The sequence below is a fragment of the Haemorhous mexicanus genome, chromosome 28 (genome assembly GCF_027477595.1).
Source record: "Haemorhous mexicanus isolate bHaeMex1 chromosome 28, bHaeMex1.pri, whole genome shotgun sequence".
NCBI lineage: Eukaryota > Metazoa > Chordata > Aves > Passeriformes > Fringillidae > Haemorhous > Haemorhous mexicanus.
This window is the reverse complement of record NC_082368.1, coordinates 5,246,365-5,271,928: the sequence shown is the minus strand read 5'-3', so window position 1 is coordinate 5,271,928 and position 25,564 is coordinate 5,246,365. Positions and strand designations below refer to the sequence as shown.

The following is a 25,564-nucleotide window of genomic DNA, read 5'->3' as shown; positions in this document are numbered from 1 at the left end:
TGATTGGCTGAGCCTAGCCCGGTAGCGGTTTGTCCCTCCCGGTCCGCCGTAGCGCGCCGCCCCGCGGGAAGTGATGGGAAGTGTAGGCGGAAGAGGGCGCTGAGAGCGGCGGGAGGGAGTTTTGAGGGGTCCCCGGGATGGAGCCCCCCCCTCAGGTACCTCCCGCCGGTACCGGGGGGTGGGCAGCGCCACCGGGAGGCTCAGAGGCTGCTGTTGGGGATGGGCAGGCGCGGGTCTGATGTAGGGAGACCCCAGGGAGGCCTCGGGCCTGAGAGCACAGAGAGGCCCGGAGGGACCCCAGGGAGGCCCAGGACCCTCCTTAGGGAGACCCCGGGAAAAGGCCAAGGTAAACCAAGGGTGGCTCCAGGGAGAGCCCAGGCCTTCTGCAGAATCACCACAGGAGACCCAGGAGGTTTCCAAGGGAAAGCCTAGGGAAGTGGTGGCTCTTTGGAGCATCTCACCTTCTCCAGGAAATCCCACACCAACCCCCCGAGATCCTGCCCTGGCCCCCATCCCTGAGCCACAGGTGTCCTCTGCCCTCGGGCAGAAATCTGGGAGTCATTTGTGGGCAAACTTCAAGTGGTGAATGACTGCCTGAGTCAGAACCAAGGGATTCCTAAGGATCCAGCCACCTCCCACCAAGGGATCCCTCGGGATCCAGCCACCTCTCCTGCTGTCCGCAAGGGATTCCTGGGGATCTGTGCCGGGGCTGATCTCCCTGCTGTGTCCCAGCCCAGTGCCATGGATGCCCTGCACGAGGCTGGGATCCACGCCGCCGTGGCCCTGCAGGCTGGGCCGCCCTGGCTGGAGCAGTTCTGGCTCCTGCTGACCTCCCACCTGGACCCCAACTCCATCTACACCATCTGCTTCCCGCTGGCCCGCGGCCTGGACGAGCACGTGTCCTTCATGGTCCTCTGGATCGCCTTGGTGGCCGAGTGGCTCAACGTGGTCCTCAAGTGGTGAGGGGGGCACGTGGAGGGTGGCACTGGGACACTCCCTGCGCCCTGCCTGTGGCATTCTGGGCACAGACTCCCTGCCTGTGGCATTCCCCAGGGTCACCCGAGCTGCCCCGAGCATCTGCCAGGAATTCCTGGCAGAGAAAAGCCCAGGAAGCATCAGGACTGGCAGGGGATCCTGATCCTCTGTGGCTTCATCCCTGGAGATGGGATTATTTTGGGATGGGCTGCAGAGATCCTGCTCTCCTGGATCATACAGGATAGGCTGCAGGGATCCTGCTCTCCTGGAAATCCTGGAATGGGCTGCAGGGATCCTGCCCTGCTGGGTCCCAGGGCTGCAGGGATCCTGCCCTGCTGGAAGTCCTGGGATGGGCTGCAGGGATCCTGCTCTCCTGGATCACACAGGATGGGCTGCAGGGATCCTGCCCTGCTGGGTCCCAGGGATGGGCTGCAGGGATCCTGCCCTGCTGGAAATCCTGGGATGGGCTGCAGGGATCCTGCCCTGCTGGATCCCAGGGATGGGCTGCAGGGATCCTGCCCCGCTGGATCCCAGGGATGGGCTGCGGGGATCCTGCCTTGCTGGATCCCAGGGATGGGCTGCAGGGATCCTGCTCTCCTGGATCATACAGGATAGGCTGCAGGGATCCTGCTCTCCTGGAAATCCTGGGATGGGATGCAGGGATCCTGCCCCGCTGGGTCCCAGGGCTGCAGGGATCCTGCCCTGCTGGATCCCAGGGATGGGCTGCAGGGATCCTGCTCTCCTGGAAATCCTGGGATGAGCTGCAGGGATCCTGCCCTGCTGGAAATCCTGGGATGGGCTGCGGAGATCCTGCCCTGCTGGATCCCAGGGTTGGGCTGCAGGGATCCTACCCCGCTGGGTCCCAGGGCTGCAGGGATCCTGCCCTGCTGGGTCCCAGGGATGGGCTTCAGGGATCGTTCCCTGCTGGGTCCCAGGGATGGGCTGCAGGGATCCTGCCCGGCTCCCTGGGCTCTCTCCCACCGCCCCCTGCTGTCCCTGCCGCAGGTTCCTGTTCGGGGAACGCCCGTACTGGTGGATCCACGAGTCGGGGCTGTCTGAGCGAGAGCAGCTCCCGCTGCGCCAGTTCCCGGCCACCTGCGAGACAGGACCAGGTGAGTCCCAGCTCGAGCAGCCCCGGGATCCCCGGGCAGGAGCCCCAGGAGCCCCATCCATGTGGGAACGCTGGGCTGGAGGTGGGAAAATCCACTCTTGAGCAGTGGGGAAGGGTTGGACTGGACATTGCCAGCTCTCCTCCTGCCGGGACGTGCTCCCCACAGCCCCAGTGTGCTTCATCCTCCAGGGAGCCCCTCGGGCCACTGCATGATCCTGGGGGCGGCCCTGTGGCCGATTGTCACCGCCCTGAGCAAGGCGATGTCCAGGTACACCCGCAGGTGAGTCTGGGACGGGCAGGGGCAGCGCTGGGGAGCGTCCTGAGCCTCTGTGGGAACACGGGGGTGGGATGTGGGGCAGAACCCACGGGGATCAGGCAGGGGAGGGGTCCCGGGATTGAGACCCCATCCCTTGGAAGCTTCCAGAGCACCTGTGGGAAATGGGGGTGGATGTGGGACCCTTGCTAGGTGGGCAGCACCCGTGGAAGGTGATTAGGATCCCTCCCAGCAGGGCAGCTCCAGGGGGGACACACCCCTCCCTGTCAGCTCGGGAGGAGGCTGTGAGACCCCCTGAATGCCCCCCAGGACCTTTTGTTGCCCCCTTCAGCTGTGCTTTCCCCCTTCCCGCCCCTCTGACCCCGTTCCCCTCCAGCCGGCTGCTGAGGCTGATCCCGTTCCTGCTCTACATCCTCCTGCTGGTGGCCATGGGGCTCTCCCGCATCTTCGTGCTGGCCCACTTCCCCCATCAGGTGATCTCCGGCTCCCTGGCAGGTGAGGGGGGCGCCCCAGCCCCTTCCCCTTCCCCGGAGCCCCTTCCCAGTCCGTCCCAGTGCCAACCCCGCCTGTCCCCGCCGCCAGGGATGGCTCTGGGCTGGGGGCTGCAGCGCTGGCCCCCCAACTTCCTCAAGGTTCGTTTCTTCCTGCTGACGGCTCTGGGGCTGCTCCTGAGCGCGCTGGCCCTGCACGGGCTGGCCACAGCCGCGGGGCTGGACCTGGACTGGTGAGAGCCTGGGGACAGGGGTGTCACGGGGGGCAGGGGTGTCACGGGGGGGCAGGGGTGTCACGGGGGGACAGGGGTGTCACGGGGGACAGGGGTGTCCTGTGGGAAAAGGGGTGTCACAGGGGGACAGGGGTATCACGGGGGACAGGGGTGTCACGGGGGGACAGGGGTGTCCTGTGGGAAAAGAGGTGTCACAGGGGGACAGGGGTGTCACGGGGGACAGGGGTGTCCTGTGGGAAAAGGGGTGTCACAGGGGAAAAGGGGTGTCACAGGGGGACAGGAGTGTGACAGGGAGAAAGGGGTGTCACAGGGGGACAGGAGTGTGACAGGAAGACTGGTGTGTCATGGGGATCACCCTTCTAGGGTGTCACAGGGGGACAGGAGTGTGACAGGAAGACAGGTGTGTCATGGGGATCAGCCTTCTGGGGTGTCACAGGGGGACAGGAGTGTGACAGGGGGACAGGAGTGTGACAGGAAGACAGGTGTGTCATGGGGATCACCCTTCTAGGGTGTCACAGGGGGACAGGAGTATGACAGGAGGACAGGGGTGTCACGGGGATCACCCTTCTGGGGTGTGACAGGGGGACAGGAGTGTGACAGGAAGACAGGTGTGTCATGGGGATCAGCCTTCTGGGGTGTCACAGGGGGACAGGAGTGTGACAGGAGGACAGGGGTGTCACGGGGATCACCCTTCTGGGGTGTCACAGGGGGACAGGAGTGTCACAAGGATCACCCTTCCGGGGTGTCGGGGGGTCCCCCAGAGATGTGCCCACCAGGGAGGGGTATCCCCAGGCAGCAGCCCTCCAGGCTGGAGGGAGGCACCCCCAGCAATCTGCTGCCTGGAGTGTTTTTGGGACAAACCGCAGGGATCTGCCCCCGGGCAGCCATGGATGTGCCTCCTGAGCGCTTTGGGGAGGGGGCTGCCCCCAGAGCCGTTTCTGGGGGGTGGGCACACCCCAATCCCCGCGCTCCCCACGCAGGTCCCTCCGCCGGGCCAGCGCCCGCTGCTCGGAGCCGTCCTGGCTGCGGCCGGAGACGCGGCCCTGGTCCTCGCTGTGCCGGGTGAGCAGCAGCGCCCTGGGGCTGGCCCTGGCCGCCCGGCACCCCCTGAGCCGCCGAGCCGCCGAGGAGCTGCAGGCGCTGGAGCCGCCCCTGGGCAGCGCCACGCTGGGGCTGCTGGCCCTGGACATGCTGCACAAGCTGCCCAAGAGCGGCGACACCGCCCTGTGGTACCTGAACGTGGGTGCTCGCTACACCCTGGGGCCCGTGCTGGTGGGCTCCCTCCTGCCCCAGCTCATCCTCACCCTCCGGCGGCTCCGGGCAACCCCCTAGACCCTCCCCCAATATCGGGGAGTGGGGGGGGATCTGCTCCCAGTTCGTCCCCAGCTGTCCCAGGGACCCCCAAATTGAGTAGGGGGTGTCTGCTCTCTTGCCAGTTCATTCTCACACTCCTTTTGTCCTAGGGACCCTGAAATCGAGTAGGGGGTCCCCACTCCTGTCCCAGTTCATCCTCACCCACCCTTTCCTCCAGGGACCCCCGAATTGAGTGGGGGGCCCTGCTCTGCTCCCAGTTCACTCTCACACTCCTTCCCCCCAGGACCCCCAGATTGAGTGGGGGGTTTCTGCTCTGTTCCCAGTTCACCCTCTCACTCCTTCCCCCCAAACTGAGCCGTCGTCCCGGTTCATGCTCACCCTCACCTGCCCCAGGGACCCCCCCTCACCCCGGGTAGGGGGTCCCTGACCCCCCAGGGCAGAGCTGGGGGTGCCCCGTGCCCAGTGGGGTCTGGGGACACAGCCCAGGGACAGCCCCGGCCCGGGGACACTGAGCTGCCACCCTCTCCCCAGCTGTCCCATCCCCTCTGCAGCAGGGATGGGACCCCCCCCGGCCCGCCGGGACCCCTCCTCACCCCGGTGTGTGCGGGGCCGCCCCCGTTTGGAACCAAATAAAGCACCAGAACCGAGCCGGGCCCCGAGTGCTGCGGGGGGACACGGGCAGAGCCGGGAGAGGGGGGGGACAGCGGGGACAGAGCCCCCCCGAGCCCGGGGGTGACAAAAGGGACCCCCCCCTCCCCGCTCCCTGCGCCTCTTGGGGAAACTGAGGCACGTGGGGACACGGCGGGGAGAAGGGGGCAGGGAAAGGGACACAGGGACAGGGAAAGGGACACAAGGACAGGAAAAGGGACACAGGGACACCCCCAGCACCCCCAAAGGCAGCGGGCCCGGCGGGTATTGCCAGAAACAGTTTATTTATACAAGGACGAACATCGGTGACATCTTACAAAATACTGAACCGAGACCCAGAGCGAGCGTGAGCGGGGACGGACGGGACCGGGGGACACGGGGGACACACGGCGGGGCGGGGCGGGGACACCAGCCCAAAGCAAGCCGGGCACGCTGCCGGGGGGCCGGAGACCCTCCTCCTCCCCCTGCCCCAAATCCAGAGGCGTTTCCCTCTCCTGGGATGGGGAGGGGGATCCCCAGAGTTGGGGACACGCACGATCCCCCTCCCCTTTCCTCACCCTAATCCTTCCCCCCACCCAGGAGAGGTGACAAGGACAACCTCAGCCCTCTGTCCTAATTTGGGACCACCCCAAATTCCCTCCCCACCCCCGGAATAATTTAACCCACGACGTGCTGTCCCTGTCCCAGTCCCCCCCTCCACCCCCCCCATTAAAAAAATACTATTAAATAATCCATCTGTAATAAAATTATATCCCTTTTTTGGGGGGGGTTGGGTGGTTTTCTCTCTTTTAAAGCTAAAATTGCTCCGAGGCCCCTCTGGCTGGTGACAAAACAGGAAAATAAAGTGGTTTTTCCTCTTTTTTTTTCTCTCTTTTTGTTTTTCCCTCTCCTATAAGGATAAATTTGATCCCAACAAAGGGGTGACAAAGTGACAGGGAGGGTTGGGGACAGGGCTCGTCCCTTTGTCTCCTGTCCCTGTCCAAAACGGGGAGGCCGAAGGGAAAATAAAAAACCCAAGAAAATTAAGAAAAACCCAAAATGAAGGGAAATTAAGGCATTAAAAAAAAAAAAAACCTTACTTAAAGGCACGAATTTTCCCATTGCCTCCCCCGGGGGGGAAGGATTCAGAGCCAGGGAGGGAACGAGGGGGGAGACACAGAAAAATGGGGGGAAATAAGGAAAAAACCCTAAAAAAAAATCTCGAGGAGCCCCGGGGGGGGTCCAGGCAGCGCCGGGGGGACCCGAGGGACACAGGGGACATGGGGAGGACACAGGGGGACACAGGGGGTGCTGGTGGAACTGCTGCTGCACAAGAGACACGACCGCAAACACCGCGGGGAGCCGGGGGCACAGGATGGGCGGGGGGATTTTTTTGTGTTTTTCTCTTCTTTTTAATAGAAAAAGAAAATATTTTCCTCTTTTTTTCTGGTTTTCCTTTCGATTTCTGCCTTTTTTTTTTTTTGTCCTTTTTTTTTTTTAGTGTTTTTTTGTGTGTGTTTTGGATTTTTTTTTTTTTTTCCTTTTACTGTGATTTTTTTTGTGTGTGTGTGTGTGTGTTTTTCTTCTTTTCCAGGTGTTCCTTGGTTTGGTGGATGATCCGGGCGGGTCAGAGCGTGGGCTCGGCCTCCATGGGCTCCTCTGCTGGCCTGGGCAGGGGAGGGACAAGTGTCTGTCACCCCTCCCCGGGGACACACGTCCCCTCCAGTGTCACACCTGGCTCCATTCACACCCCCCCGTGCCCCCCCCCCCCCCCCACCACTGTCACACCCATCCCATGTTCCCCATGTCCCCCAGTGTCACACCCCCTCGTGTCCCCCACCATGTCCCTCATGTCCCTGTCAGTGCCACACCTGGCTCCATTCACACACCCCCTGTGTCCCCAGTGTCCCCCATTGTCACACCCTCCCCGTGTCCCCTCAGTGTCACACTTGGCTCCATTCACCTCCCACCCAATGTCCCCCATTGTCACACCGCCCCTGTGTCCCCAGTGTCCCCCAATGTCACACACCCCCCCCCCATGTCCTCCCGTGTCCCCCAGTGTCACACCCTCCCCGTGTCCCCTCTGTCCCCCTGGTGTCACACCTGGCTCCATTCACCTCCCACCATGTTCCCCATTGTCACACAGCCCCCATGTCCCCCATTATCACACAGCCCCTGTGTCCCCAGTGTCCCCCATTGTCACACACCCCCGTGTCCCTCATTGTCACACAGCCCCTATGTCCCCCACTGTCACACACCCCCCGTGTCCCCCATTGTCACACAGCCCCTGTGTCCCCCATTGTCACACACCCCCCGTGTCCCCCACTGTCACACACCCCCCGTGTCCCCAGTGTCCCCCACTGTCACACACCCCCCATGTCCCCCATTGCCACACAGCCCCCGTGTCCCAAGTGTCCCCCACTGCCACACACCCCCCCCGTGTCCCCGGGCCGTACCTGGCCTGTGGCTCCGCCCCGCCGCGCTCGGCGCCCACGGACAGCAGGGCCATGGCTGTCACCGTCTCGGCCTCCTCGGTGTCCCCACGCTGCGCCTCCAGCAGGGACCGGCCCACGGCGGTGGCAAAGCGCCGGACAGAGCCCCAGTGCCGGCCTGCGGGGACAGTGACAGGGCTGGGACCGAGCTGGCAGTGTCCCCCCCGTGTCCCCCCAGTGACAGAACCGGCCCCGGGGACCCCTCGGGGACCTCCTGTGTCCCCGTGCTCACTCTGGATCTCGATGACCTTCTCCAGCGTGGCCACCGCGTTCACGTTGGGCTTCTGCTGCAGCAGGGCCGGGTCCAGGGGCTCCAGCTGGGGGGGACACCCCGTCAGCCCCCCCAGACTGCCACCAGCATCCTCAAACTGCCACCAGCACCCCCAAACTGCCACCAGCACCCCCAAAGCCACGGCAGGGACGGGACCGGAGCCCCTCACCAACCAACGAGGGGAAACTGAGGCACGACGCGGGGTGTGCGCCCCAGCACGCCCCCGGGGAAGGGCTGGGGGGCTCGGGGGGCCCTCGGGGGTGTCCCCTGTACCTCGAGGCCGAGCAGGGCGGTGACACAGGCCTCGGAGGCGTCGCAGATGGCCGTCAGGTCGTGTCCCCCCTCCAGCGCCAGCACCACCCGGCCCCCCGCCAGCATCATCAGCTGCTTCGTCAGGTGCCCGAAACCTGGGGGGGGGGGCACCGGGCACGGGGTGAGGGGCAGCCAGGCCGGGGTCCCCCCCAGCCAGGGATGCCCCCAGACCCCACTCACACTTGGCGGTGACGGAGTAGCCACCGAGCGGGGACAGGTGGCCCTCGACGGCGTCAAAGCCGGCGGAGACCAGCACCAGGTCCGGGGAGAACTCGTTGGCGATGGGCATCACCACCGTCCTGGGGGCAGCGGCGGCTCGAGACCCCCCCCAGGGCTGGGGGAGCCCCCCAAGAGGGCAGGGACACCCCCCCAGGACATGGGGATCCTCCCAGAGGACAGGGACAGCCCAGGACTTGGGGAGACCCACAGGGAGCAGGGACCCTCCCCCAAGGTGTGCAGGGATCCCCCAAGGTCTGCAGGACCCCTCCAAGGTGTGCAGGGATCCCCCAAGGTGTGCAGGGACCCCCCAAGGTCTGCAGGACCCCTCCAAGGTGTGCAGGGACCCCCCAAGGTGTGCAGGGACCCCACAAGGTGTGCAGGGACCCTCCCAGCATCCCGGGACCCTCCAAGGTGTGCAGGGATCCCCTAAGGTGTGCAGGGACCCTCCCAGTATCCAAGGACCCCCCAAGGTGTGCAGGGATCCTCCCAAGGTGTGCAAGGACCCCACAAGGTGTGCAGGGACCCCCCCCCAAGGTGTGCAGGGACCCTCCCAGCATCCAGAGCCCCCCCCTGATGCAGGGACCCCTCCCCACTGCACAGAGACCCTTCCCCCAGGACACAGGGACCCCTCCCATAGGACAGAGCCCCCCAAGGGCTCAGGAACCCCCCCCAGGACACCGGAATTCCCCAAGGCAGAGCCCCCCCCACCATGGAGCCCCTCCCCAGGGGTCCCCCAGCCGTGCCCCCACCAGGTGCAGCCCCCCCACCTGAAGGCTGTCAGGTACTCCACGTCCCCGATCGGGGGGTCCACGCCGCCGGTCCAGGCGATGTTGATGTTGTAGCCCACGCCCAGCCCGCTGCCCACCTGGGCACAACCACAGGTGACCCCCCCGTGCCACAGTGGGGGGGGGGGGGGGGCACGGAGGGACCCCCCACCCCCCCAAACTCCCCCCGGTACCTCCTCGGGGGCCCCGCTGCCCGGGAAGAAGTTGCCGTCGTCGTAGCGGTGCAGGGAGATGTAGAGCACGTGGGGGTCGCTGTAGAAGGCCTGCTGGGTCCCGTTCCCGTGGTGGATGTCCTGGGGGGGCACCCGCGTGTCAGGGACCCCCCACACACCCACCCAGGCGGGCCCCAAGGGCTGTGGGGTCCCCCCTGTCCCCCCCTTACCCAGTCCACGATGAGGATCCTGCCCACGCTGAGCCGCTGCTGCAGCAGCTTGGCTGAGATGGCCACCGAGTTGAAGAAGCAAAAGCCCCTGGGGACAAGGGACATCAGTGGAGGGGGTGGCCCTGGGCAGGGGGGTGGCCCTGGTGGGGGTCCCAGCCCGTGCCTGTACTCACATGGCCGTGGACTCCTCGGCGTGGTGGCCTGGGGGGCGGATGACGGCAAAGCCATTCTGGGGGACAGAGAGGGACATGTGTGTGTGACACAGGGACACGTGTGGCACTGGGGCACAACTGGGACAGAGGGACATGCATGGAACACACAGGGATGTGTGTGTGACACAGGGACACATGTGGCACTGGGGCACAACTGGGACAGAGGGACATGCACGGGACACAGAGAGATGTGTGTGTGACACAGAGACACATGTGGCACTGGGGCACAACTGGGACAGAGGGACATGCACGGGACACACAGGGATGCGTGTGTGACACAGAGATGTGTGTGGCACTGGGGCACAACTGGGACAGAGGGACATGCACGGGACACAGAGGGATGTGTGTGTGACACAGAGACACATGTGGCACTGGGGCACAACTGGGACAGAGGGACATGCACAGGACACAGAGGGATGTGTGTGTGTGACACAGGGACACATGTGGCACTGGGGCACAACTGGGACAGAGGGACATGCACGGGACACAGAGGGATGTGTGTGACACAGGGACACGTGTGGCACTGGGGCACAACTGGGACACACACGGGACAGGGAGGGACACATGCAGGGAGGCAGAGTGACAATGACACATGCTCACCTTGACCTCTCCTGCGGCCACCTTGAAGGCCAGCTCGAGCAGGCAGCCCACGGCCGTGCGCACCGCGCTGGACGAGTGCAGCTCGTTCCACACCGTGTCACTGTCCACCTGCGGGGACACCGGGGCTCAGCGGGGCACGGCCACCCCGGGGACACCCCCAGCCCTGCCCCCAGACTCACCCCGATGCCCCCGCACGGCAGCACCGCGTACGTCTTCGGAGTGATGGGACCTGCGGGGTCAAGGGGTGATGGGGACAAGGGGACACAGGGATCCCGTGGGATAAGGGGACCTCTGAGCACCCCAAAGGACAAGGGGACACAGGGATCTTGTGGGATAAGGGGACCTCTGAGCACCCCGAAGGACAAGGGGACACAGGGATCCCGTGGGATAAGGGGACCTCTGAGCACCCCAAAGGACAAGGGGACACAGGGATCTTGTGGGATAAGGGGACCTCTGAGCACCCCAAAGGACAAGGGGACACAGGGATCCCGTGGGATAAGGGGACCTCTGAGCACCCCGAAGGACAAGGGGACACAGGGATCCCATGGGATAAAGGGACCTCTGAGCACCCCAAAGGACAAGGGGACACGGGGATCCCGTGGGATAAGGGGACCTCTGAGCACCCCAAAGGACAAGGGGACACGGGGATCCCGTGGGATAAGGGGACCTCTGAGCACCCCAAAGGACAAGGGGACACGGGGATCCCGTGGGATAAGGGGACCTCTGAGCACCCCGAAGGACAAGGGGACACAGGGATCCCGTGGGATAAGGGGACCTCTGAGCACCCCAAAGGACAAGGGGACACGGGGATCTCGTGGGATAAGGGGACCTCTGAGCACCCCGAAGGACAAGGGGACACAGGGATCCCGTGGGATAAGGGGACCTCTGAGCACCCCGAAGGACAAGGGGACACAGGGATCCCGTGGGATAAAGGGGACCTCTGAGCACCCCAAAGGACAAGGGGACACAGGGATCCCGTGGGACCTCTGAGCACCCCAAAGGATTGGGAACACCCGGGGACAGGGGGATCCCATGGGACAGGAGAAACCCCAGGCACCCCAAGGGATGGGGAAACCCCAGGGGACAGGGGGATCCCATGGGACCCCTGAACACCCCAAGGACTGGAACCCCCCCCCATGGGACACGGACTCTCCTGGACACCCCAGGGGATGGGAACCCGCAGGGAACAGAGGGATCACAAGGAACAGGGCAGCAAGGTGACCCCAGCTCCAGAGAGGGGGGGTCCCAGGCATCGGAGGGCCCCCCAGCACCCACCCAGCAGCTTTTTGCTGTCCAGTTTCTGGCGGTTCAGGGGGCTGGTGCCGTAGAGCAGCGCGTGGTGCTCCGAGTGCACCGTCTGGATCTCCTCCAGCGTCGCCTTCCTGCCCCGGATCCGCTGGGAAGGGGCACAGGCTGAGTCCCCCCGGGCTCCCCACGCCATCCTGACCCCCACCAGGACACGGGGAGCCCCCCCTCACCTCGCACTTGCCCAGCAGCCCCGTCTCCTGCAGCCGGGACCAGATGCTCTGGATGCGCCCGGCGTGCTCGGGGTGGATGGTGGTGTTCCCGCAGGTGCACTGGTGCTTCAGCATGAACGTGTCGTACACCACACCTGGCACGGCACAGCTGGCACGGCTGGCACCCCGGGACACCCCCAGGGAGGGGGAGGAGCCCCAGGGGGAAGGGGGATCCCAGGGGATGCAGGGATCCCTGGGAACCTCAGGGTGTGGGGAACTCCAGGAGACAAAGGGAATCCACGGGATTGAGGGACACCAGGCACTGGGAACCCCAGGGGACAGGGGGATCCTATGGCACTGAGGGACCCTGGGACATTCCAAAATATTGGGAACCCAGGGGACAGGGGGATCCTATGGCACTGAGGGACCCTGGGACATTCCAAAATATTGGGAACCCCAGGGGACAGGGGGATCCTATGGCACTGAGGGACCCTGGGACATTCCAAAATATTGGGAACCCAGGGGACAGGGGGATCCTATGGCACTGAGGGACCCTGGGACATTCCAAAATATTGGGAACCCAGGGGACAGGGGGATCCTATGGCACTGAGGGACCCCAGGGGACAGGGGGATCCTATGGCATTGAGGGACCCTGGGACATTCCAAAATATTGGGAACTCAGGGGACAGGGGGATCCTATGGCATTGAGGGACCCTGGGACATTCCAAAATATTGGGAACCCAGGGGACAGGGGGATCTTATGGCATTGAGGGTCTCTGGGACATTCCAAAATATTGGGAACTCAGGGGACAGGGGGATCTTATGGCATTGAGGGACCCTGGGACATTCAAAAATATTGGGAACTCAGGGGACAGGGGGATCTTATGGCATTGAGGGACCCTGGGACATTCAAAAATATTGGGAACCCAGGGGACAGGGGGATCCTATGGCATTGAGGGACCCTGGGACATTCCAAAATATTGGGAACCCAGGGGACAGGGGGATCTTATGGCATTGAGGGACCCTGGGACATTCCAAAATATTGGGAACCCAGGGGACAGGGGGATCTTATGGCATTGAGGGTCTCTGGGACATTCCAAAATATTGGGAACTCAGGGGACAGGGGGATCCTATGGCATTGAGGGACCCTGGGACATTCCAAAATATTGGGAACCCAGGGGACAGGGGGATCCTATGGCATTGAGGGACCCTGGGACATTCCAAAATATTGGGAACCCCAGGGGACAGGGGGATCTTATGGCATTGAGGGTCTCTGGGACATTCCAAAATATTGGGAACTCAGGGGACAGGGGGATCTTATGGCATTGAGGGACCCTGGGACATTCCAAAATATTGGGAACCCAGGGGACAGGGGGATCCTATGGCATTGAGGGACCCTGGGACATTCCAAAATATTGGGAACTCAGGGGACAGGGGGATCTTATGGCATTGAGGGACCCTGGGACATTCCAAAATATTGGGAACTCAGGGGACAGGGGGATCCTATGGCATTGAGGGACCCTGGGACATTCCAAAATATTGGGAACCCCAGGGGACAGGGGGATCCTATGGAGCAGGGGAACCCCAGGACATTCCAAAATATTGGGAACCCCAGGGGACAGGGGGATCCTATGGAGCAGGGGAACCCCAGGACATTCCAAAATATTGGGAACCCCACGGGACAGGGGGATCCTATGGAGCAGGGGAACCCCAGGACATTCCAAAATATTGGGAACCCCACGGGACAGGGGGATCCTATGGAGTAGGGGAACCCCTGGGCACCCCCCAGGATTGGGAACCCCAGGGAAGAAGGGAATCCTACAGGACAGGAACATCCACAGCCCCACCACGGAATGGGACCCTCGAGAGGGGGGGGACACAGCCATCCCTGGCACTTCCCACAGGACAGGAGCCCCCCAGGTGACAGAAGCCCAGGGCACAGGGACCCCCCGAGCCCGCGGTGCCGTACCTGTGGTGAAGAGGTGCTTGGGGGGCCCCTCGGGCTGGGGGGGTTTGACGCTGGCCGGGGACGATTGGGTGCGGGCGAGGGCGGGGTGGGGCAGAGCCAGGACCCCCAGGGGGGGCGCGGGGAAGAGCTGCAGCGGCGCCTCGGGGTACACCTGGGGAGGGGGCGGCGTGAGTCACGGCAGGGGATGGGGGGAGGGGGGGGTCACGGCGCGGGGGCGGCGGGGACAGGGGGACAGAGGGGGGGATGAGTCACCGACCCTTGCGAGTCATCGCTGCGGCAGCGTCCCCAAAAACGGGGGAGGGGACACACCACACGGCTGGGGGGAGGGCAGGGGGCGAGGGGGGCTCGTGCAAAGGGGTGCAGGGGGTGCTGGAGCTGGAGTTTGGGGGGATGGAGGGAGCTGGGGGGGATTTGGGTGCCCCCCAAAGTCTCACCTGTTTGTAGGTGACCCCCAGCTCAGTGACGTCAGGGTCCCCAGGGGCTTCGGCCTCGTCCCCGCTGTCACCTGGCTCCTGGCAGCCTTCGGGGTCCTGTGGCTGCTCTGGGGGGTCCCCGGCCTCTGGGGACACCAGGGCGAGGGGGGGGCCGAGAGGAGGGCCGGGGGGGCCTCTCTTCCCCGGGGGGGGCGATTGCTGCTCCGTCAGCTCCTCCTCCGTCTCCTCGGGGTGGGTGGGGGGCTGCCGGGCCAGCTCCCCCCCTTTGGGGAGCAGCTGGGGGGGGCACGGGGGTTAAGTGACCCCCCCATACTCCGTGTCTGCCCCCTGCCCACCCCATGTTCCCCCTGTACCCCACAGCCACACACACCCGTCCCCTCTGTCCAGCCCTTCCCCAGTTTCCCAGCCTGTGCCTCAGTTTCCCCTGCTCGCACCGCCCCTCCCCGCTGAATTTTGGGGGTCAGTGGTGCCCCTCCATGCCCACCTTGGCCAGCTGGAGCTGCTGCTTGTCCAGGAAGTGCTGCTGGAGGGGGCCGTGGGGCAGCGCCTGGGGGCTCTGCGGCAGCGGCGAGGACTGCGTGCGGCTCAGGGGCCGGTGCCGCGGCAGCTTGCTCCCGCGGGGAGCCCCCGCCCGCTCCGCCGCCACCAGCGGGGACTGCCCGTGCAGGGGCACTGCGGGGACACGGGGACATCGGGTCAGAGCCACCCCGGCACCCCGGAACCCCCCCGGTCACCAGCGGGGACTGCCTGTGCAGGGGCACTGCGGGGACACGGGGACATCGGGTCAGAGCCACCCCGGCACCCCGGAACCCCCCCGGTCACCAGCGGGGACTGCCTGTGCAGGGGCACTGCGGGGACACGGGGACATCGGGTCAGAGCCCCCCCGGAGACAGCGGGGAACTGGGGAGAGCTGGGGAAATGCAGGACAGACCGGGGGACTGGGAAAGGGGGGAAGGAAAGGGGGGTGAACTGGGCAGGACTGGGGGGAAAACGGGGGCAAACTGGGAGGTAAACGAGGGCAAACTGGGAAAGTACTGGGGGGACGCTGAGGGGGGGATTATGGGGACATTGAGGGGGGGATTGGGGAGACATTGAGGGGGGATCAGGGGGACACTGAGGGGGGGATTATGGGGACATTGAGGGTGTGACCAGGGGGACACTGAAGGAGGACCAGGGGGACACTGAGGGAGGGATTATGGGGACATTGAGGGGGGATCAAGGGGACATTGAGGGGGGGACCAGGGGGACACTGAGGGAGGGGATTATGGGGACATTGAGGGGGGATCAGGGGGACACTGAGGGAGGGGATTATGGGGACATTGAGGGGGGATCAGGGGGACACTGAGGGGGGGATTATGGGGACATTGAGGGAGGGACCACGGGGACACTGAAGGAGGACCAGGGGGACACTGAGGAGGGACCAAGGGACACCGAGGGGACACGGAGCAGGCACGCAGGGCTCACCAGCAATGAGGGTGCTCTGCTGCCGCGCCTGCTCCAGCAGCAGCACGTGCTGCAGCAGGGACGGGGACCCGGCCGGGGCGTCCCCGTCCAGGGCCACCCCCAGCAGGCAGCCCGGGATCGAGGACGTGCTCAGGAACTTCCCGGTGAGGGCGGCCCCGGGGCGCAGCGGGGACACCCCCGGGGGCACCCCCGGCCGCTCGCCCTCCGCCTGTGGCGACAGCTTGGGGGACACCTGCGGGGACAGCGGTGCCACTGGGGGTCCCCACGTCACCCCAGGGCTGCCAGGTCTCTGTGCCACCCCCACATTCCTGCTGTAGGTGCCAGGCCACCATGCCACCCCCCACTGTATCCCCATATCCCCACACTGTGGGGATCTATGTCCCAGTGCCACCCGCCACGGTGTCCCCATGTCCCCAGGCGGTCCCTCATGTTCCCTCTGTGGAGTTCCAGGTCCCCTGCCACCTCTCGTGGGGTTCTCATGCCCCGCCCCGTGGGGTGCCAAGCCCCAGTGCCACCCAGCCCAGGGTCCCAGTGCCACCCAGCCCAGGGTCCCCGTGCCCCCACTCACGGGGAGGTGGGCGCTGGTGACGGTGACAGTGGCCTGCAGCCCCAGGGACAGGTTGGGCAGCGATGGGGACGTGTAGAGGCTGAGCTGGGTCCCGTCCAGGGCCAGGGCACGGGGCTGGGGCAGGAGCTGCTGTGGCACCACACGGCAAACATGGCATCAACACCCGTGGGGGACACGACAGGACAGACAGGACAGGCCACCAGCACGTGTGGGGACACGACAGGACAGGCCACCAGCACGTGTGGGGACACGACACCATCGACACAGGTGGGGACACGCCATGTCACCAGCACATGTGGGGACATGACACCATTGACACCCTGCCAGCCCCCTGCCCCCACGTGTGTCCCCGTCCCTGTCCCCGTCCCCAGTGGGCCATACCTCGCTGTGGATGTTGGGGACAGAGGCGGCCAGGCCATTGTGGGCACCGTGGGAGCTGTTGGGGGAGCTGGGCCCCGACCCGGGGGCACTGCTGCACACCGACGACACTGCGGGGGACACACGTGTCACACGGGCATGGGGACACTGCCCTGTGTCACTGCAGGACACATGTGTGTCACACAGGCATGGGGACACTGCGCTGTGTCACTGCAGGACACGTGTGTCACACGGGCATGGGGACACTGCCATGTGTCACACAGGTATGGGGACACTGCCCTGTGTCACTGCAGGACACACGTGTCACACGGGCATGGGGACACTGCCCTGTGTCACTGCAGGACACGTGTGTCACACGGGCATGGGGACACTGCACTGTGTCACTGCAGGACACATGTGTGTCACACGGGCATGGGGACACTGCCCTGTGTCACTGCAGGACACATGTGTGTCACACGGGCATGGGGACACTGCCCTGTGTCACTGCAGGACACATGTGTGTCACACGGGCATGGGGACACTGCACTGTGTCACTGCAGGACACATGTGTGTCACACGGGCATGGGGACACTGCGCTGTGTCACTGCAGGACACGTGTGTCACACGGGCATGGGGACACTGCCCTGTGTCACTGCAGCACACATGTGTGTCACACGGGCATGGGGACACTGCCCCATGTCACACAGACACTGCAGGACACATGTGTGTCACACGGGCATGGGGACACTGCCCTGTGTCACTGCAGGACACGTGTGTCACACGGGCATGGGGACACTGCCCCGTGTCACACAGACACTGTAGGACACACGGGTGTCACACTGGCATGGGGACACTGCCATGTGTCACACAGGTATGGGGACACTGCCCTGTGTCGCATGGTATGTCACACACTGACACTGAGACACACACATGTCACACGGGCACAGGGACACTGCTCTGTGCCATACTGACAATGCGGGACACTGCTCCATGTCACATGGGCATGGGGACACTGCTCCATGTCACACAGACACTGCCCTGTGTCACACGGACACGGCGGGACATGTGTGTGCCACATGGGCACAGGGACACTGCTCCATGTCGCATGATGTGTCACACACTGACACGGCCCCGTGTCACACTGACACTGTGGGACACACGGGTGTCACACGGGCATGGGGACATTGCCCTGTGTCACACCCTGACACTGCAGGACACATGGGTGTCACACTGGAACAGGGACACTGCTCTGTGTCGCACGGTGTGTCACACATTGACACTGTCCCATGTCATACTGACACGGCAGGACATGCGTGTGTCACACGGGCATGGGAACACTGCCCTGTGTCACACCCTGACACTGCGGGACACGTGTCACACGGGCACAGGGACACTGCTCTGTGTCACACAGGCACAGGGACACTGCCCCATGTCACACTGACACTGTAGGACACGTGTGTCACACAGGCACAGGGACACTGCTCTGTGTCACACGAGCATGGGGACACTGCTCTGTGTCACACTGACACTGCGGGACACATGGGTGTCACATGAGCACAGGGACACTGCTCTGTGTCACACAGTGTGTCACACATTGACACTGTCCCATGTCATATTGACACAGCAGGACACGCGTGTGTCACACAGGCACGGGGACACTGCCCTGTGTCACACTCTGACACTGCGGGACACGTGTCACACGGGCACAGGGACACTGCCCCGTGTCATACTGACACTGTGGGACATACGGGTGTCACACAGGCATGGGGACACTGCTCCGTGTCACACAGACACTGCCCTGTGTCACACAGCGTGTCACACCCTGACACCCCGCACGTGTCACATGTGTCACCCCAGCCACAGGAGGCCACGGGGGCTCTGGGGAATCACCGGGTGACCTGGGCGAGCGAGCCCCAGCCGCGAGCCCCGCCCGTGTCCCCGCGGTGTCCCCGGTGTCCCCACGCACCGGTGATCTCCACGTGGCGCTTGCGGAAGGCGCTGAGCACGGAGCCGTCGCGGCGCCGCAGGAGGGGGCTGCTCCTGCGCTCCGCCACCTTCTGCTTCAGCCGCGAGCGCACCTTCAGGTTGGGCTCCGACGCTGGGGACACAAAAGTGTCACCGGAGTGCCACCGTCACGCCCCGCGGGTGTGGCACGCCCCCCCCCCCCCCCCCCGGGCGGCACCCACCGGTTTTGCGGAGCGGGAAATCGTCCCGGCCGTCGTAGGTGCCGAGGAGGGGGAGCTTGTAGGATGGGGGGGTCCCCGGGCTGCCGGTCTGGGGGGGGGAACTCTGGTCCAACGAGGTGTGGTGAGCCCTGGAGGGGGGGGACAGTGGCAGAGAGCCCGCTGGGACACCCAGGTCACCCCCAGGGTGCCTCGGGGGGGTCCTGCGGGGCTCGGGGGCACCTACCAACATTTGGGGTGCTGGGGGAGGGAATGGTTGGGGGGGCCGGGGCCCGGCTCCTTTGTCTTGCTGAGCAGGAATTCCTGGAGCTTCAGCTTCACCTCCGTGCTGGCGATGGCACCTGGGGGCACGGGGGGGTCAGGGGGGCAGCACAGCCCTCCCTCCAGCCCTGCTGCACCCCCAGATCCCGGCCCAGCCCCCCCAGCTCACTGTCACGGCCCCGCTCCTTGGGGCGCAGGCTCTGGAGCTGCTCCAGGCGCTGCTGCTCCAGCTCCTGCCGCTCCCGCTGCCGCTGCTGCTCCAGCTCCTGCTGCCGCCGGGCTGCCAGGGCCTCCTGCTGCTGCTGCGGGGCGGGGGCACCGCCGTGGGACCCCGGGCACAGCCCCGCGCCCCCTCCTCACCCCCAGCCACAGGGGCAGTGCCCCATGGCGCTGGAACCCCCGGGGTGGGGTCCCCCCGATGGCTCCCTCACCCTCCATCAGTGACACTCCAGGGCTCCATCACTCCCTGTGTCCCTCCCAAAGGCTCCATCAACCCCAATATCCCACCCCATGGCTCCATCCCCCCACATAATTCCTCCCCCAGCAGCTCCATCCTCCCCAGTACCCCTCCAAAAGCCCCATCTGCCCCCCAGACTGGTGAGATACCCCCCACATCTCTATCCTCCCCAGTATCCCTCTCCCAAGTTCCATCCTCCCCAGTATCCCTCTCCCCAGTTCCATCCTCCCCAGACTGGTGATACCCCCACATCTCCATCCTCCCCAGTATCCCTCTCCCCAGTTCCATCCTCCCCAGACTGGTGATACCCCCACATCTCCATCCTCCCCAGTATCCCTCTCCCCAGTTCCATCCTCCCCAGACTGGTGATACCCCCACATCTCTATCCTCCCCAGTATCCCTCTCCCCAGTTCCATCCTCCCCAGACTGGTGACACCCCCACATCTCCATCCTCCCCAGTATCCCTCTCCCCAGTTCCATCCTCCCCAGACTGGTGATACCCCCACATCTCCATCCTCCCCAGTATCCCTCTCCCCACTTCCATCACCCCCAATGGGTGACACCCCCACACTCCATCCCCCCAGATCCCCCACACCTCCAGCACCCCCCCCCAGCCCCAGCCATGCCCCCCACCCACCTTGAGGTGCTTCTGCAGCTGCACCTGGTGCTGGCGGGTGAGGTGCTCGTGCTGCTTCTGGAACTCGGCGAAGAGCAGCTGCTTCTGGAGCTGCTGCTGCTGCTTCAGGGCCACCAGCTCCCGCTGCAGCTGCTGCTCCCGCGCCGCCGCCAGCCCCGCGTCCACCCCCGCCTCCGGGCCCGGCCCCTCCGGCCCCTCCGGCCCTGCCGGACACGCTGGGTTGGGGGGGAAAAGGGATGGGGACAGCCCGGGAAGGATGGAGGGGGCTGGGAGGGGTTTAAGGGGTGGGTTTGGGGTGCTCTGGGGAGGCAGGGGGGAGCTGAGAGTGGTTTGGGGGTGTCCCGGGAGTGATGTTGGGGAGGGGGGGACACACTGAAGGGGCGTTTTGGGGGTGTTCCAAGGATGGGGGGTGGGTTCAGGGGCTGCTGGGGGGGGTGTCAAGGAAGCCCTCGGGGGTCTCCCCACAGCCCCATCCCCTTGGATCGACCCCCACCCCAGCTAACCCCCCCAAAAACCAAAAACGGGGGGGGGGTCCCCACCCAATCCAAACCCCTCCATCTGCAGCACACACCGACTCCCCCCTCCCCAATATCCCCCCCAGCGGGCACAGACCCCCCCCCCCCGGTAGCGACGGCTGGGACACGCAGGAGCGGAGGGGAGGGGGCCCACGCACACAGGAAGGCGGGGGCGGGGGGGGCACGCGGTGCATGTTAATGAGCCCCCCCAGCCCCCTCCACCTGGCGCGGCCGCACGTCGGGCACTGACGGGCACTGACGTGTCCCCGCGCGGACCCACGGACGTCACCGTGCACGGAGGTGGGGCACAGACCCCCCCCCAAGGACAGCCAGCCCCCCCCCCAGTACCACAGAGCCCCCCCAGGAGAAGCAGCACCCCCATATCCCGACCACCCCCAGTCCCATCCAGCCCCCCCAGAGCAGCCCCGGGGTTTGGCTCTGCCGGGGTGGGGGGGAGGGGGGTATTTGGGGGTACACCGGGGTGCTCCTGCAGCCCCCCGAACCTGCCCCCCCAGCCGGGGGTACCCAAAGGGCCCCGCGGGGTGTTGGGGTGCAATGGGGGGGTGCCAGCACCCAGCCCGTGGAGGGGCTAAAAATAGCCCCGAGGTGCCAAGGGGGCACTTTGGGGTCAGTGGGGGCTCCGGGCTGGGGTCACACCCCACCCTGCAGCCCCCCTGAGGGACAGGGGTGTTTAACTCCTCGCTGCCCAGGATCCCCCCTAACAGAGAGGTCCCCGTGGGCACAATGGGGGTGTCCCTTGGAATGGGGACACGGGAGGGGCCAGGGGCAGCACCCCCAGGGCTGCAGCACCTGTCCTTGCACACCTGTCCTTGCACACGCATTTGTGCAAGGGGGGCGGGGAGGGGGGGGACGGGGGCTCTCTCTCTTGCACACCTGAACACACTCGTGTTCAGCAGTTCCCCCCCCGCACACCTGTGGGGGATGTCACCGTGTTTAGGGCGGTGTCACCGGGTTTTGGGGGGCACGGGGGGCCGGCCCCACTCACCTGGGGCGGGCAGGGCAGCGTGAAGGGGGACACGGGGCAGCAGCTCCAGCGGGGGCTCACGGCCGGACCCCCCCTCTGCAGAGAGACACCCGGGACCCCCTGAACGGGCTGGGAACTGGGGGCCACTGCATCCCCCCCAACCCAAACCCAACCTCAGCTCCCCAAATCCCTCCTGGGTGGGTGGGGCTGGGGAGATGCTGGCCGGTGGTCACAGAGCATCCCTGGTTTTTGGGGTGACGGGAGCCAGTGCAGCCCCCCCATTACAGGCAGGGCAGGGCCGAAGGGCCCCCCCTCACCCACGCCCCCCCCCCACAATCCAGGCTATTCTCTCTGGCGCCTGGAAATAGCCGCCGCACGGGAGGAGCCGGCTATAAATAGGGAATTGTGCCGGGGGGGCCAGGGCAGATCCCGGGAGGGGATGCGCTGTGTCCCTTCCCCCCTCCCTGCCCCAGACCCCCCGAACTACCCCGGGAGCTGGGGGGGCACGGGCTGCCCGGCCTGGGGGAGGCTGTGGGGTGCCTGGGGTCCCCAGGACCCCCCAGCTCCATCCCACCCCCCTCCCCCCCATCCCCCTAATTGCCAGGGACGTTAATCCGCATCAGCGCTGCCGGAACCAAAGCTGGGATGTGCCTGGGGGGGATTAACCCCACTTTGGGAACGTGAAGGCAGAGGACCCCCCCACCCCACTGCAGACCCCCCGAGTGCCCCAACAGGAGCCCCCCAAGAGGGGCTGGGAGGAGGGGGGCGCAGCTGCCAGCTCAGCACATTTCCCGCCGGATCGGTGTCCCCACGTGGCTCTGCAGGGACAACCCGGGGGGGGGGGGGGGGTGACACCGTGCTGAGGTGTGGAATCCCCCTTTTTTTGGAGACGGGGACCCCCCCCACCCCACCCCAGGCGCCCCGACCGTGCGTAACCCCCCCGGCAGCGCCACGTTTATTTACCAGGCGTTAATCCCGAGCCAAGACTTTTAATAGCCGGGATATTTCTGGGACACCCCCCGCCCCCCCCGCTGCCCCCCCCGGGGTGCTTTGGGGCTTGACGTCAGCCCGGCTATTTCTGGTGCTGCCAGCGGGCAGGAGGCCGCGGGAATGGGCCCGCCTGGCTCCCGGACCCCCTTCCCGGTGGTCGGACCCCAAGTCCCACTCCCAGACTCCTTTCCTGGCTCCCACGGCATGGCAGAGGGGGTTCCGGGCCGCGGAGCCCCCCCAGAGGTGGTGGCACACCTGGGGGACGGGGGGGACCCTCAGGGATGTTGGGGGGAGTGGTGGGGACCCCCAGGAACTCCGGGAGGGAAGGAGGGGAGCGAGGGGGCTGCGCCCCGGGGATGGGACCGGCACTCGCGGGACCCCCCGGTTCTGGGATAAGGAGCCCTGGGGGGTCACGGAGCCCCCATGGGCTGATTGGGGACCCCCAGGGGCTGACTGGGGACCGCTGAGCCCCCAGGGGTGGCCTCTGCCACATCCCCCATGGTCCCAGCCCGGCCGAGACCTCCCAAGTGAGCACCTCCGAGGGGTCCCCAAATCCCCCCAGACAGCCCCAAAGCCAAAGCCGGGAGGGGACCCCAAGGAAAGCGCCCGGGGATGGCAGAGGTGGCCCGGCCGTGTCCCCGTGCCACCGCGCCGCGTGCCAGCCCCGTGCCAGGCACGGCCGGGCGACGCTCCAGCCCCGCGGCCGCTCCAAAAATACCGGCGGGCGGCCCGGGGGGGGGGGCTGGGGACAGAGGGGACACACGCCCCCGTCCCCAAGCGGCGGCGAGACCATGCCACCGCCGCGGGCCTCAGTTTCCCCTGCAGAGGCCGCGGGTGTCGGCGCTGCCGCGTGTCCCCTCGGGGGGGACACCAGCGCGTCCAGATGTCGCCGGAGTTCCCCCCGGGATAATTACAGGGCGGCTCTGCTGGGAGCCAGCGGCAGCCGGGACAGCGCGGGCACGGCCCTGGCGGTCACCACGGCTGGCTGTCCCCACGCGTGGCACCGCGGGCACCTCAGGGGGCCGCGGGGACCCGCCCCCGGTGGCATAAAGAGCCACGTGTGAGCCGTGCCACGACGGTGCCGGGAGCCGTGCCTCAGTTTCCCCTCCCAGCAGGAGGATGCTGGGGCCCGGGAACACCGGCAGAGGGGCTGGGATAACCGGGGGAAGGGGTGGCCCTGGTGCCCCCTGGTGCCCAGGTACCCCCGTTTGGCGCGGATGTGCCCCGCTGCTGCAGACCCCCGGTACCCCAATATTTGCTGAGGTGGCACAGCGGGGACACGGCAGTGCCCAGGGGCAGTGCCCAGCTCTCTCAGCGGTGCCCAGCGGGTGCAGCCCCCGCGGGCTCTCACCTGTGTCGCTCTGGGGGTCCATGGTGGCCCGCGGGTGCCGGGGGGGCTCGCAGAGGCGCGTGTCCGTCAGCGCCGGCCGGGGCACCGGGGCTGTGCCCGCGCCGCCCGGGAGCCCTGCGGGACCAAGCGCCTGTCAGCACCCCGGGACCCCCAAAAGCTCCCCCCGCAACAAACGGGGGGGTCTGAGCCCGCACCGAGCCCCCCTGAGCACCCACCCAGGGCAGGATGTGTCCCCCTCCCCTCCGGTGTTCCCCCGGGATGGGGGGGCTGGGGGCACCCCCAGAAGGGACCTGGGGGTCGGCAGGGTTACACAAAGCTCTGCAGGAAAAGGGGGCCCCGCAGAGGGGGAGCCCGGGGGCTTAACGGGGAAGGACCCCCCGGCCGTGCCACCCCACAGGGACACGGATGGGACCCCCATAAGGACACGGCTGGAGGGGGGACACACGCTGACCCCCCCCGCCCCCCGCGGGCTCCCCGGTGCTGCAACTCCCCCAAACCGAGGCGTCGCCCCAAGATCGGGGTCTGGGGGCGTCACCTGCGAGGGCCACGCGGCGGGACGGACCCCACGGAGGGGACACGCCACTCGCGCCGCCGGCAGCGCCGAGCCCGGCGCGGTGCAGCGGGGCCCCCCCGGCCCCCCCGGCCGCGCTGCGGAGCCGCCGCCGTGCCGGCGCACGGGCCCCCCGACACTGCGGGAGCCCCGAACCCGCAGGACCCCCGAGCGCACGGGGACTCCCCCCCCCCCCCGCTGCACAGTGCACAGCCCATCGCACCGGGACCCCCACCCGCACCGACCCCCCCGAACCACACCGCGCCCCCCGACCCGCGCCGGGACCGCTCATTGCAGGGCCCCGCCGAACGGCAGCGGGACCCCCCGATGGCAGCGGGACCCCCGAAACTGCACGGGGCCCCTCCGGGCTGCAGGGCCCCCCCATTGCATGGACGCTCCCCCCCTCGAGCCGCACCGGGACCCCGGAATGCACAGGAGCCCCCCACCCGCACGGGGGGGGTCCCTCTTGCAGCCCCCGCACCGGATCGTACCGGGACCCCCAGTGCAGCTCTCCCGACCCGCAGCGGGCCCCTCCACCGGAGCCCCTCCCCGAGCACACCGGGACCCCCACCGCACCCCTCCCGCGGTGCGCACGGGTCCCGCTGCAGCCCCCGACCCGCGCAGGGCTCCTCCCGCTGCAGCCCCCCCAAACCCGCACGGGGGTCCCCACTGCGGCCCCCCCGCTCCGCACGGCGCACAGCCACGCACCCCGCGCCCCCCGAGCGCACCATGACCCCGCACCGGACCCCACCCCCATTGCACAGAACCCCCCCCCCCCGCCCGTCCCCAACCGCACCGGACCTCCGGGATTGCAGCCCCCCCGGCCGCCGCACGGAGCCCCCTCGGAGCCGCACGGGGGTCCCGAACCCCGCGGAGCGACCCCCGGCGCGGGTCCCCGCCCCGATGCGGCCACCCCGGTGGCCCCCCGGTGCCGCCCGTACCTGGGGTCCCCCCGGTGCCGCCCGGCGCGCGCCCCGCCGCCCCCCCGCCTCCTCCTCCATCTTCGCCGCGCGGCCCCGCCCGCCCCGACAACAACATTCGGTGACGTCACTCCGGGTCACGTGACGGCGCCCGGCGCTAAAAATAGC

The 25,564-nt window shown here is 66.6% G+C and overlaps 2 protein-coding genes across 8 annotated transcripts; one reads left to right on the top strand and one right to left on the bottom strand.

The window, feature by feature from the left end:
• The first annotated feature begins 4 nt into the window (after window positions 1–4).
• Window positions 5–5,906, top strand: G6PC3 (glucose-6-phosphatase catalytic subunit 3). Its single transcript, XM_059869197.1, has 7 exons — window positions 5–155; window positions 733–959; window positions 1,981–2,087; window positions 2,276–2,366; window positions 2,737–2,855; window positions 2,943–3,084; window positions 4,065–5,906. The coding sequence occupies exons 1-7, from the start codon at window positions 138–140 to the stop codon at window positions 4,414–4,416; spliced, it is 1,056 nt and encodes a 351-aa protein (XP_059725180.1). The 5' UTR covers window positions 5–137; the 3' UTR covers window positions 4,417–5,906.
• HDAC5 (histone deacetylase 5) lies at window positions 5,312–25,513 on the bottom strand. Of its 7 annotated transcripts, none has more exons than XM_059869172.1 (27): window positions 25,418–25,513; window positions 23,927–24,040; window positions 21,607–21,681; window positions 20,086–20,300; window positions 19,161–19,293; window positions 18,957–19,071; window positions 18,734–18,861; window positions 18,514–18,645; window positions 16,572–16,678; window positions 16,191–16,319; window positions 15,623–15,854; window positions 14,643–14,830; window positions 14,159–14,434; window positions 13,725–13,875; window positions 11,777–11,910; window positions 11,574–11,694; window positions 10,478–10,527; window positions 10,299–10,406; window positions 9,660–9,715; window positions 9,487–9,574; window positions 9,278–9,397; window positions 9,087–9,184; window positions 8,281–8,399; window positions 8,062–8,195; window positions 7,750–7,834; window positions 7,482–7,635; window positions 5,312–6,692 (listed from the first exon to the last, which is right to left on the bottom strand). In XM_059869172.1, the coding sequence occupies exons 2-27, from the start codon at window positions 23,946–23,948 to the stop codon at window positions 6,653–6,655; spliced, it is 3,210 nt and encodes a 1,069-aa protein (XP_059725155.1). In that variant the 5' UTR covers window positions 23,949–24,040; window positions 25,418–25,513; the 3' UTR covers window positions 5,312–6,652. The 7 variants fall into 7 exon arrangements, with proteins under 7 accessions (XP_059725155.1, XP_059725156.1, XP_059725157.1 ...); XM_059869173.1 differs by having other exon boundaries at window positions 16,191–16,316; XM_059869174.1 differs by having other exon boundaries at window positions 19,161–19,290.
• Window positions 25,514–25,564: the final 51 nt, after the last annotated feature.